The sequence below is a fragment of the Corvus cornix genome, chromosome 5 (genome assembly GCF_000738735.6).
Source record: "Corvus cornix cornix isolate S_Up_H32 chromosome 5, ASM73873v5, whole genome shotgun sequence".
Classification (NCBI taxonomy): domain Eukaryota; kingdom Metazoa; phylum Chordata; class Aves; order Passeriformes; family Corvidae; genus Corvus; species Corvus cornix.
Window position 1 is genome coordinate 8157458 of NC_046335.1, and position 15628 is coordinate 8173085.

At 44.7% G+C, this 15628-nt stretch overlaps 1 protein-coding gene across 8 annotated transcripts in view; it reads right to left on the reverse strand.

Annotated features, from left to right (window-relative positions):
- Positions 1 to 15628, reverse strand: part of CEP170B (centrosomal protein 170B) — a 59758-nt gene that overhangs the window by 13289 nt on the left and 30841 nt on the right. For 3 of the 8 annotated variants that reach the window (XM_039551812.1, XM_039551810.1, XM_039551811.1), the window contains exons 8-14: positions 14958 to 15434; positions 12677 to 12739; positions 11034 to 11782; positions 8838 to 9023; positions 8535 to 8643; positions 5314 to 7089; positions 1825 to 2074 (exon numbers count right to left, since the gene is read on the reverse strand). In XM_039551812.1, the coding sequence (XP_039407746.1) occupies positions 1825 to 2074; positions 5314 to 7089; positions 8535 to 8643; positions 8838 to 9023; positions 11034 to 11782; positions 12677 to 12739; positions 14958 to 15434 (3610 nt within the window). The remainder of the gene's footprint in view (positions 1 to 1824; positions 2075 to 5313; positions 7090 to 8534; positions 8644 to 8837; positions 9024 to 11033; positions 11783 to 12676; positions 12740 to 14957; positions 15435 to 15628) is intronic. The other 5 variants (XM_039551815.1, XM_039551814.1, XM_039551816.1 and 2 more) reach the window with 3 other exon arrangements.

A 15628-nucleotide genomic window follows, 5' to 3' on the forward strand; every position in this document is an offset into this window, starting at 1 on the left:
CTTAAAGAAAAAAAACCTCCATATCTCTTTCCTTTTCCTTGTGGTCTTCAGACTGTAAATCAAAATATGCCTCCACATTCTCCAGAAGAGCTGAGGGATTATGAGGGTAAGCATGGCATACCTTAGAGGGATCTGGTTTTCAGAAACCTAGTCTTGAAACTTCAAGCCCCTTGACAGGTGTCCAGTTAACACTCAGTGTTGGCAGCACCTTGCTCTACCTGCTCTAGAGCTCAAAAACAGTTCCTAAGTCTCTGGTTTGTTGGTAGCAGAGCTTTAAAAAACCCCTTCAGACCAGAAGTAGCTGTTGTGGTAATTTTAAAGGAAAACTTCCAAGAGAAAAAATAATCCTACAGCCAGTCAGCTTCATCTGAAACACTCTGTCTTCTTTTAATGAAAAAAGCCAAAACCAAACCAACCAATGAAAAAATACCCCAAAACACCTCACCAAACAAAAAGAAGTTATCATGGAATATTCCAAATTGGAAGGGACCCACAAGGAAAACCAGCAATGTGACAAAACTGTCAGATCATCAAAACATTTCCTTGGAAAGAAAATGCATAGTTGAATTAATAAAACACGGTTTGAGCTGCCTGCGTAAGGTACCCCCCCTCTTTGTGTTGGTTTGGATAGAGCTGTCACCAAACACTTCCATTATGTGATTTAGTACTGTAAACAAGTGGCATTTTCCCTTTTAACTCTCTCTGACTCCTCTAAACCCCTCCCAGTTAATTCGGGAGCAGCAAGGGAAATCAGAACTGCAATTAGCAGGCAGACTCCGTGACAGAGCCCTGCACCGTGCAGCGCCAGACGAGGCTGACGCAACCCTTTATTTATAGCTGCTGCGAGCCAGAGCGCTCCCCGGTGCTGGGAACGCTGCTGGGAGGGAAGCTGGCATCTCACACACACACACACGCTTCGTGCAGCACAGGTAGAAAGCAGAGCAGCCTGATTTGAAGGCTGACACACTTTCTAGCAGCTTGACAGCAACTTTCAGGCAAGAAAACCCCTCCTGAGGTGAGCGCAGCAGCAGCGAGGCGATGTGGCCAAAAGCAGACACAAGGCAGCTTCCTTAGGCAAAAGTATTTCAAGCATGGCCAGTACAATGGAAGACCAGTATTTCTGGAAAGTTGGCATAACACAGTTGCATATTAGAGATGACAAACCTCAAATGCCACTGTTTAAAAAAAGAAACTATTTGTTTTATTGCTGAGGTCCTCCAGGCAACCATCAGACCACCAGTACACAGAAAGTCCCGTATCCAGGGACATCAAGCTAAGCAACCCAGGGACATCAAGCTAAGCAACAACTCATTTATATACAAGGTCTAGACAGAGTTCAGTTCAGTTGTGTCAAGCAAAGAGGTTTCTGCCCTGCAGCGATTTCTTACTGCTCCCTCACCAGCTTCAGGCAAAGCAGCTTCAACAGTTTACATACTCAGTCTTTGCTAATCCATTTGACTTCCCCTGCAGAGGATTAGGAGAGTTCACACCAACCATGCCACACACACAACTGTGACTTCCAGCAGAGAGCAGAGATATGCAGGTATAAACAGTTAAGACTTCCCACAGCTTGAACAAGAAACAAGCCAAGAGAAAATGCCCCGCAACTTGGCCTTTTCTAGATACAAGGTACAACCAGCACATCCAGGCTGGGAAGGCTCATGAAAACCTTCCAAGTCAATGTTCAGATATAAAGGAGATGTGGGCACACAAACAAATGGAGAGAGCCTCTCCTTCTACCCCCATACCTGGGTTTGATTTGAACACCAAGGAGAAAACAACTCATTTTCAACATGTGGGTTAACAGATAAAGCCCCACCTCACCTGGCTATTTCTGCTATCTCTGCTGTTTGCGCCATGAAGTTGTATGGGTCAGGGTTGTCATCAAAATCTTCATCGTCATCCGTTTCTTTGCCGTTGTGCTTCTGCTTGCCCAGCCCAGAGCCACGTATCCTCGGTGTTTGTGTGGCTGTTGAAGTATGGGAGCGTTTGTGTTTAGGGGAGCTGTGATTTGAGCCATATTCCTCCTCCGAAGTAGAAGTGTAATCTGAACCCTGTGGTCTCCGCCTTGATGCTTATAAAAAATGAATTGGTTTCAGACCAAGGACAGTAGTAAAGAGTAACTACAAAAGGCTGAAAAGTAACACAAAACTAGCCCAAGAGCACAAGGAAAGGAGAGTTTCTGTGCAGATCTTAATTTAAAACAGCACATTCTCTGAGCTTATTTCAAAGTTGAGCCCCTCTACGGCTCCCATTCACTGTACAAATTTGGACTAGGAAATTCCAATGGAAAATCATAATGACTGTGTTAACGACTCCATTGTAGTAAATTATTACCACAGACTTTGCTTTCCATGCACAGAAGCTCTGTGTGTAAGTACACATTTCAGACTCCTCACAGTCCCACAGAAGTCCTTTTCTAAAGAGAGCCCAATTTTCAAGCCTGCAGATACCTTTCTAATTAGCTGCAAGTAAAAGCAGAAGGAGGGGTTTTTGAGTGAAGAGTAGCTTGTGGTGCTTGGTGTTATTTACAGGAGTCCACACCCCTGTGTTCACCTCCTGCCTCACAATTCACCATTAATGACACTCTACAAGAAAGAGTGTTCACGCAGTCAGGACTGGCTCCAAGCCCTGGAGCCAAGTGGAAGCTGCCCACTTATCCCAATTTGTTCTGCAGATCTGTAGACATCCAGGTCCTCCTTGCATGGGAAATGTCAAGGTGTCCTTATTTGAAAACCGGGCTCCCAATGTTTGCTGCCTCACTATACTCTCTACAGGTACTTGCTTCATTCCCTTCTGTCCTTCCCTGAGAATGAAGAGCCACCAAACACAGAACCAGATGAGTTATTTAGAATTACAACACTGAAAGACTTCACTGTGTTACCAAGACTATTCTAAGACTGAAACACTACAAGTGAATTAAGCCAGCATCATACATCATACAAACAAAACCAACTAATTTGGCATGTAAGATGCAGGCAGAAACTATACATAATTACTATATAGTGAAAGAATAATTCCTAGACATTGCTATCTCACCCATAGCTATAAAAATGCCTTGGCTTAGGATATATATATATATATATACACACACACACAGAAAAAATAAATTTACTCATATTCAATTAGTAGAGTTGTATCCCTTTTTTTTTTAAATGCAGTTTTAGAATCAAGAGGTCACCCAGTCACTAAATAGCAATTTTAAAATTATGAGACTGATTTTCCATCTCTGTACACCAAGGGAAAGCTGAATTGGCTCCTTCAGTATCATTTCGATTACCCTGAGTAAACAGATCATGTACACAGAGGAGCAGGGGAGACAGGCCCTTAGCCTTCAGAACTGGTGACTTGGATTATCCTGATGTTATCTGTGACTTTCACAGAAAGCTACTTCATATGGCCCAACAATACACTGGCATTTCTTGTCTCATGGCCAGACAGTTCATGCTGTTCCTCCACTAGCAAGATTAACTTTCTCCCACTGGGAGAGCTGGGAATTCCTGTGGTTAGCTAAACACTAAGAACTCCTGGAATAAATCAGCCACATCTGCCTCCTTATCCTCTAGGCTTGACACTCAAAGCTTTCAAGAGCTGTTGTATCATGCTAAAAAAAGTCTTGATGGCACAGTGCAATAGTCCAGTCTAACAACATGTCACTCTTGTTGCAGGAAGGGAGCTCTAGCTGCTGATTTGCTATGGCTATAACAGCATTAGTATAGGAACATGCATCACACGACAGCAAGCAGGATGAAGCACAAAATACACCAGCATGTATTTAGAGCTTGCACAAAGTTCACAATCCTATCAAGGAATTAGGAGGTTAGTATTTTAAGAGCAACTAATTCAGAGGAAGGATTAGCATCATCTGCTGTAACTATGGACAAGGAAAGGTGTTAGCATGCTGCTACAGAGCTGTGGAAATCAAAAACCAATTCATTTAAATAAAGAACTGGCCAACACTTATCATTTTTCTCCGAATGACTTGAAGCCTGTGGTCCAAAGGCAGAGGGAGTGCAAAGAGCGCCTCCTGTTCGGAAAACTCCGACCACATTATCTTGCTTTAAAATTGTTATTGTTTAACAAGAAGTTAATAATAGCATCATCTCAAAAAAAGGCGAGAGAAGAGACTGTACATACTCTTTTAGCTTAATCACATTCTGATTTACATGCATATACACGTGTAAGAAAAAAAATCACTAAAATTAAAGGTGAAGCTGAATCCACTAAAACAATCCAAATCAAAACAAGCAGCAAGTAACATTTTTAGCATGCAATAAAAATGAATACTGCAAGAGGGATAAATACTTCAGCTGTATGAAAATATATTAAAGGACACACACCTCCAGAACTCTAAGACCCCCTTACAAAATCACGAAACTGCTGAAAATAGCATTCCTCTCAACAGGACTGAGAAATCCAGTCAAAGGGGTTCTTCGTGTCCCTTTGGCTACCAATCATTCCTAAAATCCTAAGCAAACACATCTGCTTTGCCACATCCATGGCAGGTGAAGGACTACAGGCATAGGCCTGAACTCAGACCAAAGGTTTCAGGGACAATCTCCCATTACCAATTACCATCCTAAAGTTGTCATCTGAATTGCCCCCACCTCTTTCTTAATTGAAGGCTGATTTTGATACAACATATTTCAAGGGTTTGCTGAGTGCTCAGCTACAGGGCAATGTAGACCCCACACCTCTGCCTCGTGGGAATCACAACTGCACACCTGCCTTAGCTATGGCAAAAGTGAGTGGAAATACACAGAAGTGTCAATCTCTTGGAGTAATCAATGTGCAGTGTCCAGCTCTGTATTTACATTTACAGGAAGAACAAGGGAACAGCTTTCACAACTTCTCCTGTTTCAGATGCCTTCAAACTGGCTACTTTGGACATCAGCTGTCACCAACACCATTATAAGCTCTCTGGGAGAAAACTTTGAATGTTACAAGTAAAACAGAACAGAATTTCTTGTAGTATTAAAAAGGGGTTAAATTCTATCTTTTAAACAAAAATATGGCCAACTGTCAAATGGCAGCTGGTCGTTCAAAAAACAAAACCACTGGAGAAAAAAAGAAAAGTAGCTATTTGTAGTATTCCCACAGACATCACCACAATACCATCTCACTGTGTATGAGAGTGCTCTGCTGTCTCCAAACCCAGAGGAAATCTCAACATCCGTGCTGCTCATTAATGCAGACTTTTGTACTCACCAAGGCAGCACCTGTACTACTGTGATACTAATCCTTGGCAGCCATGTGCAGCCTGTAAGTCAGAAACAGGGGAATAGGGGAGAAATATAAAGCAGGAGCACTTACAGGATGATGAGGAGGAATACTTGACACTGCTTGAACGGGTCCTGCTGAAAGGCTGCTTGGCAGAGGCAGCGGCCGCTGTTTTCCTGGCTGCAGCTCTCACGTCCGAAACGCCCATCTTTCGATAGGACTCCGCGCTGCGGCCTGAAAACCCCGTCCTCGACTGCGCTGTCTCCGAGTCACTGGGCACTGTAAATGAACCTGCCCGTTTCCTGGGCATGGCCAGGATGTCCAGCCGGGAAAGCTTCTTTGTCTCCGTGGGCTGCTTCATGCCCTGAGCAGTGGTATCAGGGTTGGAGGCTGTTTTCTCAGCATCCACGCATTCATTGTCCGAAGCATCTCCCAGCCGGGCGCGGCGTAGCTTTGAGGCCCTTGTGGGCCGTGGGGTGGATAAACTGTTGGACCGGGTGAGAACCTGCTGGATTTTCTGCACATTCGAGGTCGTTTTGCTCTGGTCCTCCTTGGTGGCCTGAGTGTAAGGTTTCCTCCTGGGAACTGGCCGGGTTACCGAGTGCTCATGGTCAGATACAACTGCATCCGGGACTGGCAAGTAGGGAGAGTTTGAACTTCTCTCATCATCTGTAAAGTCAAGTGATCCTCGAGTCCCAGTGCTCCGCTTCATCTGGAAGCGTTTGGCGGCCTCTGCTCGGTTTGGTGCCTCTGGTGCTTGTGTTTTCCGCTTCTCCGTCAGCCTGTCCCGAGCGCTGGGCTGCCCACACTGGTCCTGGATGGATGGTGTGGAGGAAGATTTCTCCTTCTGCAAGCTCGCGACTGCTTTGCGTTTCGGGGCACTTGCTGGGACATTTTTGCCACTCACCAAGCTGACTGTGCTGGCAGTGTCTACATCCGAGTCCCCTGACAAGGAGTCCTCCAGCTGACCAGCAGTTTCCGAGGGCTCCAGCTGTTGGCTTTGACCAAGCAATTTGGCTTCCAGTGCTGCCAAGGCAGTTTCAGTGTCCTTAAGCAGAAGATGAGTGTCCTGACTAAAGTCCATACGAGTGGAACGAACAGCCTCTAAATCTTTAAGCAGAGGGTGACTTGAAATATGTGGGAGTTTATTTTGAGGAACACCACTGCTTGATTTATCTTTGGTAAAACTTTCCTGTCGAACAAAAGATGTTGTTTCCTTTCCTGACATGTTTTCTTGATCTTGAGGAAGACTCTGATGAAGGGAAATAACAACTTTTCCAGCCGCGTTTATGTAAGCACTAACATCTTTGACTGGTGGCTTTCCAGAAACTGGTGTGCCAGCACACCTGAAGGAAAACTCTGGATCCTTGCTGTCCTTGTCTGCTCGAGCATGGGTCACACTCAGAGAGAGCTTGGAGGGAACCCCCGCATCATTGCTGTCATCACCAATGTAGAACGAAGTAGAAACTGGCTCACTCACAGCTCTCACGTGAGAGATCCGGGAGGCTCCCGGCTGCCGGCTCTCTGATCTATTGTCTTCCCCCATCTGCTCTAGCATTTTGCTGTTCTCTTTGTATTTCTTGCCTTTTTCCATGCTGAAGCCATCATCAGATCTGCTGGCATCGCTGAGGCTATCCGGATCCAGGTCTTCTTGGATGAAGAGGCGGCTGCTGGAATCGCCATAGGCTTCCACGCAGTGGTCCTTCACGATGGTTCTCTTGGTAACCTCAGAATAGGACTCCTGGCACACCAGGACCGTGGGAGTGGGGCTGTCTGATTTATCACTTGGTGGAAGTTGGGGAAGAAGGCGTCTTGTTCTCGAGGGCACAGAGTTTTCTGGTTCCCCAGGTTTTGGGGGTACCCCACTTTCTGAAGAGAGTTAAGTGGAAAAGAAACAACTACTTTAAAACTGTGCCACTTTTTTATTTATTTGTTTAGGAAGAGCTTGATCCTGCAAAGTGCAAGTCCACAAAAGCACTCACAAGATGTACTCAGAACTAAGGTTTTGTCTAATATGAACATCATCAAGGCCTGGCTGGTCCCTGCTCTCTTGGGTTTATCAATACAGACATTAAACTTAATTCCTTTGCTGAATCACACTGCTCAACACCTTCCCTTCTAAAGCTAGTATGTCAGATTCATTCTCCCATAATATACCTCTCAGTACAAGCACTATAGAGGATAAAGACATTGCTGGTATCTAGCATCAATCAGGCCACAAGAATGAGATGAAAAGCCATCAGACACAGTAATGCCATGTTTTAAGTGCCATTCTGAACAACATTACCCATTGACTAAATAGATGGTGTTTTTCACAGTACAAGTTCTCCTACACTCATATCCCAGAGCAAAGTCCCAGGAGAAAGAGCCTGTAATAATCAAGAGGCTCTGAATTAGAGCTCACTGCCCCAGCATGTGTGGGCTTATCAGCAGGGACACGCTCCATAGAAAGAGTGCTCGTATTTCTCCCATGCTGCTGGCCAGGCCTCCATATCTGATACCACCATTAAATACCAAGATAACTGGTTATTTGGCTATGGTAATATTACAAGCACTCCAGGAGTCAGGTATCCTACATGGTGTGAAAACAGTGGCAGTGATCTCTGAAACAAAGGTTTCTTCTAATCTTTACTGGATCTATCTATAGCTGTCGATGGCAAGAAGGTACGACAAGTAATCCAAATCAAAAAAAAATTGAAAACATTTCCAAAAGCCAACAAAGTGCTTTTCTCCTTTTCTCACACACCAAGAGAACCACAGGGTCTGTAAGGTGTCTTCCAAGTTATGACAGGAGTCTGATGTCCTCCAACTTCCTTTCTTCCCCACCATATCTGGTTTTCTATGCTGATCTCCGCCCTTTAAACCTGCCACTCAACAGCAAACCCTAGAACAGCCTAAATTCTCAGCACAGCCAGACACAGGAGAAGTACACAAAAAACATGCAAGTCAGGAACTAACTCCAAGGCTACGTGCAGAGGGTTCTCAGCCGGCATCATAAGGCAGTCTAAGGAATCACAGCTCAGGGCTGGTTAGCACCCAAAGCCCTTACAAGCTTTCTCCTTCCCAGGTTCCCCTTAGTCATGTCAAACCTAATATTTAAGAACCTCTTGAATAACTCCAAAATGCAAACCAGAGGCTCTCTCCATCTTCAATCCACTAGGAACAATTCACTCAGTGCTTCCCATCTCCAACTACTGTAGCTAAAACAGAAAATAAGCTACAGCCAGGCACACAGATGCCCTTAATTTCTGCTTTTTCTATCATCCTGGTTTAGATTCAGCTACCCTCAAACAGCGGTGTCAGATGAGACTTACCTGCACTTCCATCACCCTGCCCAGAGACAGATCCAGAGTCAGAGTAACTGTCCGCAAGGCTCGCCCACCTTGACACCCACTTCTGACTCCCTTGAGCGGCTGCAGACATCTACAATAAGGTGGGGAAAATGAGGTCAGAAAGACGGTTTGTACACCAAATCCTAGCCACAAAATCTCTCCTCTCATACAGACATCACTCGGTCTGCTCAAGATGGAAATCAAGCTACACATCACATTTACATCCAGACAGAAAACCCATCTACACCTCCACTATCCCAGGAAATCCACCTGGGCTGCCCATACCTGCGCTTCAGCCTGAGACCCATTCACAGCTTTTGAGGAAAATGCCTGGAGCAAGGGTGACTTCTGACTAGTGCCATTTTCACTGATTAGATGCTGAGAACCGGAGTCATCTTTTTCACCTTTAATTATTGGCCTAAAGGCTGAAGAGATTCTGGAAAATTCAGGCGACTCAAGAACACCAAAAACCTGAAAAGATGTTTGCATGGGAATATTAAAATGCAAGAAAACAGAAAAACATTAGTCAAAAATCCAAATCCGTGAAACATTAGTCACACACAAACTGTGATCCCAAGGGGCCAGAAACACTCGCCAATGCTTCCATGAGAACTGTGTAAATAATTTTCTTCTGTACTCCACAGTAGCAGCTTTAAATATAATCATAGAATCCACTCACACCCACCTTTCCTCTCACCCTCATTATTTAGGAGTGTTGCCTTTAACAGCAGTAACTTTCACTGAAAAGGAGTCCCTTTTCAGCCCAGAGAAATTTAGGATGAGTGTCAGAAAAAGTTATTTACCAGCTCATTCACGAGGAGCTAGACGGTGAAAATGGGAAAGCTCCATCCCCAGTGCCTTTCATAGACTGTAGCTGAGAGTGGGCTGAGCAAAACAGCCCTGCACTGCCACAAGGAACTGGGGAAGGATGCACCTGAGATGGGTGAGTGTTTGAGCTTGTTGGACAGATTCCCCCTGAAGCAGGCCTTCCTGTCAGGGGTGACCAAGACTCATGCCTCAGAAGGGCTTGTTCCTCTCACTTGACTGCAAGAAGATCAGAGGAAGATACCACCACAGAGGTTGCCTTGGATGAACAGAGACGGCCATAAAGATCTCTGCTTTCACTTCTGTTAAAAAAATGTGTATGCAATGGTGGAGGAATACAGAGAAAAGACACCTCAAAAACTAAGCAAGTCCAAAATTAATCTTCTTTCTTCCTGGACAGGAACACTGAGGTTCAGTTATCAGCTGTTTCACAAGTGGCAGGTCTGCACTGCACCAAGTCTATGGCACAGTCAATACCAGAAGCTGGTCACTTTGCCTGCCCAAGTCACATGGCTGCCAAGACTACTCCCCAGAAATACCTGTATTTTTGTGGCACCTTCCCTCATATTTCCCCACCAGAACAATTAGTCATCTAAAGTCAGGACTAGGACCTTGCTGTGGCTTAAATACCATGCCCTGAAAGCTTCCGATCACATTTCAAACAAGATGTAAGGAACAAATATAATAAAAAACAGAAGAGAGAAGCTAGATCCAGGCTCATAAACACTGTACACAAAGCTCTAAAGACAGGTTCAATTAAGGCTTCCTTTAAACCTTGCCATCCTCCTGACTACATTTCATTAAATCTTCATAACAACTTGCCAGTTTTGTTTTCATAATAGACCGCAGATGAGAGTTAAACCTGAAAATCAGCCAAACTTTGGTTTGCCCTGTGGTTGTTTAGTTGGGTGGGTTCTTCTTAAGCCTCCCTCATCTCTGGAGTTTTGTTTTTAGGCTATCATTCACTCTGCAAAATCCAAACAAGTACAGATCCATCTGGGATTGCCTCTGCCCTAGATCACACCCTTTGCTATCACAGCCAACTGCAGCTTGCCCTTGCAGCAAGCACTGCCTTTCTAATCAGGCACAGCCAAATACAGAAACATCTGCCACTGAGGCTTGTAAGCATCAGCCCCTGGCATTTCCTGTGGCCTACCATGGGATGACGCATCAGTGATGGGCTGCAGCTCCCATCTTCCTGACAGTGGGCAGGAGATGATGCAATGCCAAGGCAGAGGCTTGGGAGCAGTCCTAGAAAGAGCAGAGCTGCTCCCAGCCACTGCTGTCAGCAGGATCAGCCTGATCTTTATTCAGGTGTTGCCTTTCCTCTAAACAGATGGCAAACCCACTCTTTCACTTTTGCATCCAAATTCAATTTTTTAAGCAAGGCAGCTCTTTGCCGTGGGCATATCTTGCCTTCTTTTACTCTGTGGTTTTTTGTTTGTTTGTAATTCTGTTGTTTTGATGGGATTATTTAAAGACAAGCCTCACGGTTTGTTGCGGCCTATCCTTAGCACAGGTCACCCAGGATGATTTTCCAACCCTAACCATAACCCCCTGCTGCACCCAGTTGCATCCGTTCATGGCAAGTTAATTCAGGCCCTTCAAGCCTTCAGCCCTCAGCTCACTGGCCAAGCGCAGAAAAGCAGCATTTACCTGATCTATCATTTTTCGCGCCTCCTCCACCTCTTTGTCCTGAGACTCGGTCTCAATGGTGTATGTGCCGGTCTCGCTTACACTGTCTTCCTCATCATTCCTCCTGCCCTGGGCAGACTTCACTTCTGGAGGTGGAGCAGAGGCGGGCTCTGGTTCCGAGGATATAACCACACGTGGAGCTACTGGCATGGGCAGAGGGGCTGGTTTCTCAGCGCTTGGCTTCCCAGACTGAGCCGTCTCACGCAAGTACTCGGCCATAAAATCCTGAGCCATTTTAGACTTCCTCCCAACGCTGCCATAGCTTTTGGCTCTGGGAGCAGAAGAAGATGAGGAGTTGATCCGATCCTCCGTCTTCTCCCTCTTGAAGGAGCTCGTTCTTTGGGTCCCGCAGGAATTGGTGGTGGCTTTGCCTGCATGGGCTGTGAGGTGGGATGGCGGCACTGAATTTCCTGGCTTCTCCGCCGGCAACGCGTTCTTGCGCTTTTCAACCTTGCTCTTCAGCCCCGGATCCGTGTCGCTCTGGGATGAGTGAGCACTGTGTGTGAAGGACTGGGACCGCTTCTTCCGTGGTGTGTCCTCGAAGAACTCGATGACAAAGGCCTGCTTGTTGTGCAGCATCTCGTGGGGGTCACGCCTCATCTGGCGCTGCAGCCTCGTCTGCTCTGCCGGACGTTCGCTGCCCGGCGTCGTCTCCTTCTCTGCCTTGGGGTCTTCGGTGTCACTCTGAGTCCCGTCCTCGTGCCTATGGCCTGGAAACAAGGTATGTACATTTGACCTTCATACTCTCAGTTACTGCAGCCCTGTTATTATCTCCCAGTTTAATTTTATCATTTCAGATACAAGAAAAGCATTCTGTAAGATTAGAAAACTCCACAGACATCTGTGTGGTACAGGGATTGCACCCCATCAGAAGAAATAAAAGAGAAAGCAGCTCTCTCCTGACCCCACTCTTCACCACTGGTTGGCTACCAAGTTAATTATTTATTTTAAAAGAATTCAAGAAGTACTTCCAACCTCATGGATTTCTGATTTTGTAATGGTAATTGGTTTACATACCTAATGTCTTGTTTCCTTCTTTTTTCAACTTCAGTAAAAATTATTATATCATTTTGCCATTTTATCCAATTACTGTAGTCCAAGACCACCTCACTGGGTTCTCTCCATTACAGAGCAGAAATATCTCTGCAGGATCAGGAAATAAAACCCTTGCACTGCATCCCATGAAAGTGAATGCCCATGATGAAAGACCAGGTCAGTGCATTACAAGTACATGCATCTCGTGACCCACCCACGTCACTCTCCTCTACAAGGGAAAACAAACCAGAGGCTAATAGAAAAGTAATTTTGCAGGGTTCTTTACTTTTCCTGAAGATTTAAGAATCACACCATGACACCCCCATGAGTTACACCATCCTATCACCAGCCAAGCAAAGGTTAAATCATTACTTAAGAGTTCACTAAGCTTAAACTAAGTTTATAATTATTTTCACTTACGTTAGCAACAACCATCTTTACAACTGTCTCTATGGATCAGTGCCTGCCTGCCCCTCAGCACCTTAGCTCAGGACACTCAGAAAGTAAGTTGAAGTAAAACAGAAAGTTAAAATTAAAACAAAAGGTTAAAAGTAAAACAAAAAACAAACCTTTTTTTGGAGAAGGAAACGGGTGTGAAGGCACACAACACGATTCAGTCAACGACCAGGAACCTGTCATCGGGAGAACGGGGAAAGAGGTCTCTGCGCTCTAGACTGTAATATGTAGCAAGATATACTGGCTAAAACACCACGTGTTTGAAAGGAAAACTGCTCAAACCTACTTGGCAAGTTCTCCAGACTCATGGGTGAAGACCATTTATTACGTCAAGTTAACTGTGAAAGATTAGAACTTAATGCAAGGTCCATTCAACCAGGAGTCAGTTCTACAAAGAGTTTCCTAACACACTCATGAAGAAAAGCCAGCAAACTTTGCATTGTGCCCTGAGGGCTGATAAGCTTCACCCTTGGAAGGGAAAGTTCTTAAATTAAAGGTCTTGGCTAAGAGCTCTGATGAATGCAAAACAGTGAGGACACAAGGAAAACATGCACCATGCTCATGGATGCCCCAGCAGAACACCATGCACATCCCCTCAAGGTGCTAAGACCTGAACCCTGCAGTCTTGATACCAGGCTTTACATTCATCACATTGTTCCTGGAAGTGAACAGATGTTACCAGAGAGCCCCTATGGTGGGCATCTCTGATCCTGGAGACCCAAACCTGGTAGGCAGGCAGCCTCCAAGATATCTTCAAAATTAGCCCTGCCAGAAGAACACGTTGCACAACTATCGTAGATAAATGATACCTGCCAAAGTAGAGGTGGAACAACTCCTCAGGCCATCAACACTGCATGTTTTAATCAAATGTCCAGCATTGATTTCTTGATATGCAAATTATGCACTGAATTACCTCAGCTTCTTTCCATGCCTTATGGACTGTAGAGAGGCAAATGAAGCCAGTCTCTAGTGTTCCTGTGCATCACAACAGCAACAGTTGCCCAACTCTCTAGTTTTCTCCAAGAGGAAAGAGCAAAACCACTAAAGCACATTTCTATCCCTGACAATGTTCTCCAGTAAGTCAACAAAATCCAGTACGACAGTAACATAAAAAATCCCAACACACAAACCCTTTCATCACACAGTCACAGTACACTGAAAATAAAACCCTAAATACCCAAACAGGGCACCTTAACCCTGTCCCTTATTGGGAAGGACTAGAACCAAGCAATGGCAACAAAGTAGTTCAATTTCCACGCCAAACCCCATGGCTGAATATGAAACCTTTATGACGGTACAGGGTTCCCAAAAATATGTACCCAAAACAGCAATTTGGAGGTATAAAACTTCATATTATGACAAGGTTTGGGGATTTTTTCCAAGAAGGTCAAAGCAAATATTCCTTTAAGAGAAAACAAGGTATAGCTCTGTCGTGGTTTAAGTAGGGCCTCAAGCACAAGTAGGTCTGGTAACCTTCAGTATGACTTCATCAGCTCAAGCTGCAGTTCAAAACAATAGCTTTTCCAGAGGCAAGGCAGTGAGAATGCAGGAATCAGTGGTCTCCTCCGAGCTGTTCAGTGCATGGCCCAAGAGGGAAACCTGAGCAAGCCTAAATCTTGCAAAATATATTCAAAGTTGCATCAGAATCATGCAAATCCCACCAGCTGCAGTAAGAACTGGGCTCCACATTTCACCTCAGACCTTTGAAAATCCCCAAAGAATTCCTCAGTGACAGACTTAACAAGACACAGGTCCACCAAATCTGATGTTTTTGAGCAGAGGATTTCAGACAAGCTTTAGGTTAAGAGAAGAAAACTTTACCTACAAGCACAACAATTTCCTCTACTGGGGATCACGTGTATCTCAACTCTACCAGTAGTCTCTGTGTCAGGATCTTTTGTCATCCAACCAACTTGCTCTGGTCATTACCAGATGATCACACTTAGAAATAGTACAACAGGATGATCATGCTTAGACTGCTCTGGACTCATAACAAGATGTGACTACAGTTAGAAAGTCATCCCATCAGCTAGGAGAAGCAAAGAGAACAAAATTCACTGAAATACCTGTGTTTATCAGCCTGCCTGACCACGTGGAAATTATTTTAGACATTTAAAATCCTTTTTTCAACCAGTTACTGCTGAGCTGGCATTATAGACAGGAGGAGTCACATTAGAATGTTCCCAAGCCAACATCACACATGACTTCAGGGCCAGGTGAAGAGCATGCTAGCTGCATTCAAAATATTAACAGTAATATTCTTCATCTTGCGAATTTGGAGCAGAGATAATTAAGTCCAGTTCTCCTTGACAGGAGAAAGGTTTTTATCTTTTATTATGCTGCATTTGCATGGCCAACAGAGCACTATGTCCACATGACAAGACATTCACTCACCTTTAAGCGTCCTTACATGAACTGGCAGGTCACTCTTGGTACTGTAAACATCATCTCCTGCAGACTGCCTTCTCATCAGGCTTGGGTCATTCTGGACAAGCCAGTCAGCCACTTTGCTCTCTGCTGACATCACCTCTGTATGAGCTGGCTCCTTACTGTAGGGTCTTCTCTGTCTGAGCGAAAATTTAGTTACATGGTCTTTTATCTTTATTTTACCAGGGGTACCATCATCAAATTCAATGGTGAAAGAGGCATGACTCTGTACAACAGGGGCTACCACAGCATCAACATCCTTTGTTGGGATCTCATGGACCTGTGTTTCTGGAGATTTTGATGGCTGCTGAAATTCTTTAGTTGGAATCTCAAAGTAACTTGGCTCTCTCCGGAAGGCAAACACAGATTGTTCTTGGGCATCTCTATAAGTCGAAATATTCCCATTCAGTTCCTCTTCATGTTGGGTTATCTCTTTTGATCTCTCTACAAAAGGGGGGGAAAAAGGATAAAATCACATTTTTTCAGTACTACTCAACTCATTTGTTTCAACTTCTTGAAAAGTCTACTAATCACAACCTCTCTCTGCTAGAGAACAGATACACTGTGTGTGCATTGAAATAAAACACTTCTTTGTGAAGTAGAGCACATGCTCGATAGAAACATCAGGTTTACTGCAC